The sequence below is a fragment of the Pundamilia nyererei genome, unplaced genomic scaffold (assembly GCF_000239375.1).
Source record: "Pundamilia nyererei isolate P.nyererei 1_Seehausen unplaced genomic scaffold, PunNye1.0 scaffold00057, whole genome shotgun sequence".
NCBI classification, from domain to species: Eukaryota; Metazoa; Chordata; class Actinopteri; order Cichliformes; family Cichlidae; genus Pundamilia; species Pundamilia nyererei.
This window is the reverse complement of record NW_005187458.1, coordinates 1,857,845-1,859,811: the sequence shown is the minus strand read 5'-3', so window position 1 is coordinate 1,859,811 and position 1,967 is coordinate 1,857,845. Positions and strand designations below refer to the sequence as shown.

The 1,967-nt window shown below is 42.6% G+C and overlaps 1 protein-coding gene across 1 annotated transcript in view; it reads left to right on the top strand.

The window, feature by feature from the left end:
* Positions 1-1,967, top strand: part of arhgap39 (Rho GTPase activating protein 39) — a 54,013-nt gene that overhangs the window by 37,430 nt on the left and 14,616 nt on the right. The window contains exon 5 of the mRNA XM_005734231.1: positions 1,726-1,911. Within this exon, the coding sequence (XP_005734288.1) occupies positions 1,726-1,911 (186 nt within the window). The remainder of the gene's footprint in view (positions 1-1,725; positions 1,912-1,967) is intronic.

Genomic DNA, 1,967 nt, shown 5'->3' with positions numbered 1-1,967 from the left:
GAGGTGGTGGAGAATGACCGAGCTAAGATCCTGTGGGACTTCCAGATACAGACAAAATGGTGGTGGCTCACCAGCCAGACATAGTGGTGGATTAACAAGCAGAAGAAGACGACCGTAGTGATCGATGTAGCGATACTGAATGACCGCAACATCAGGAAGAAAGAACGCAAAAAGCTTGAGATGTACCAAGGGCTCAGAGAAGAACTGGAGAAGATGTGGAGGGTGGAGGTAACAGTGGTACCTGTACCTACAAGTGGTAATTGGAGCGCTAGGTGCGGTGACTCCCAAGCTAGGTGAGTGGCTCCAGCAGATCCCAGGAACAACATCGGAGATCCTTGTCCAGAAGAGCGCAGTCCTAGGAACAGCAAAGGACCTTTGTTGTCTTGATGTCAGCAGCTTGTGTCTCCTCCTTTGACCAGCTTGTTATCCCACTTTGTTACTATCAACTGCACTTCTCCGGTCTGAATGACATTCCAATGTCACTGCTGCAGATCCCAGTGGTGTGGGTCAGTGAATCGATGTCTCAATAACTCCTGGCATATAGCTTGATGTTGTTGGTATTAGAAGCCAGTCTTGTTAATCGTCTCACTGAAGGGGTTCAGGCCTATGCAGAACAGCAGTGGGTACAGGGCAGATCCTCAGTATATCCTGCATTTGATGGTGACTTGTGTATTTGGGTTGAATTTGACCTCAAGTGTTTTTTGCCACATCCCCATCAAATTCCTGATGAAGGCTCTTGAGGTCATGTTGATGTCGAAGGCATTCCAGCATCCATGTGTAAGCCACTGAGTTATATGTTTTTGGGCGGTGCACTGGTTGGTCAGTCTGGTCTTACAGTCTTGAGTGACAACTCAAGACTACCAGGGGCTGGGACCCTCTGGTGTTTCTGCCGGTTCCTTCCTGAGCCCCGCTTTTGCTAAATTCTTATACCTAATAATGAATGCAATCTGTAAGTTGCTACAGTGGACAATGAAACAGACAGTAACAACAATCCCCCTGCAGTTTCTCCAGAAACGGTCATTTTGATTTCAATCTGTTTCTGTTTTAACCATCTGTTCCCCACATGGTTAAAGCTTGCTTCCAGGTTGTTAATTAGAAGGTCTAACCCAGATGGATTTAATGTGTTTATGAATGGTAGCAATATCTTGATGAAACGCCTGTAGTCATGTAAAGTACATGCTAATTTCTCCAAGGTCAACCTTTCTTGCTATATTCAGTAGAGGCATATTCAGCTTTGCACTGTCAGTAGTTTATACACTTGGTGCAGCTGTTGCTAAAATTTAGTGAAAGAGTGATGACCTCATATCATATCCAAACTGATAATCTTTACCTTTCACTTAACTTAAAAAATATCTCAAAGCCTTTTAGGGCTATGAATATGTAATATTTTCAACAAAAAAGGGAAAATGTACAACTATAATTAAATTAAATAAAAATTCAATTTATACAATGTCAGTTCATAGCAACGGGTTCTTCAATGGCTATATACTGTAAAAAAAAAGACCTTAATGAATTTAAGATGATCCCCATTAACAAGTATTTGGTGACAGTAGTGCAGAAGAAATCCTTTTAACAAGAAGAGACTTCAGGAAGATGCTCAGGGAATGGCAGCCATAATTCTCTGCTGAGACAAGGTTAATTAAATGTCAGTTGCTCTCTTAGCATCTGTTTCTGTGTCACTTAAACAACTTTATATTTCTCTCAATCCCTGATTTCTTTCCTCAGGGTCTTTTTAGAAGAAAGGTCTCTATTGCCAACATGTTGGCCTGGAGCAGTGAGCCTATCAAGAAGCCCATGATTGTGACTTCAGACCGCAGCGTGAAAAAGGAGGCAGTCGAGATCTTCAAACTCATCCAGACCTACATGGGAGACCGTCGCTCCAAGGCCGACCCCCTTTCTGTGGCTCTGGAGGTGAGTTTTTCTAACTTTCTCATTATGTCCTTATAAATAATTTTATTTCAGCACCT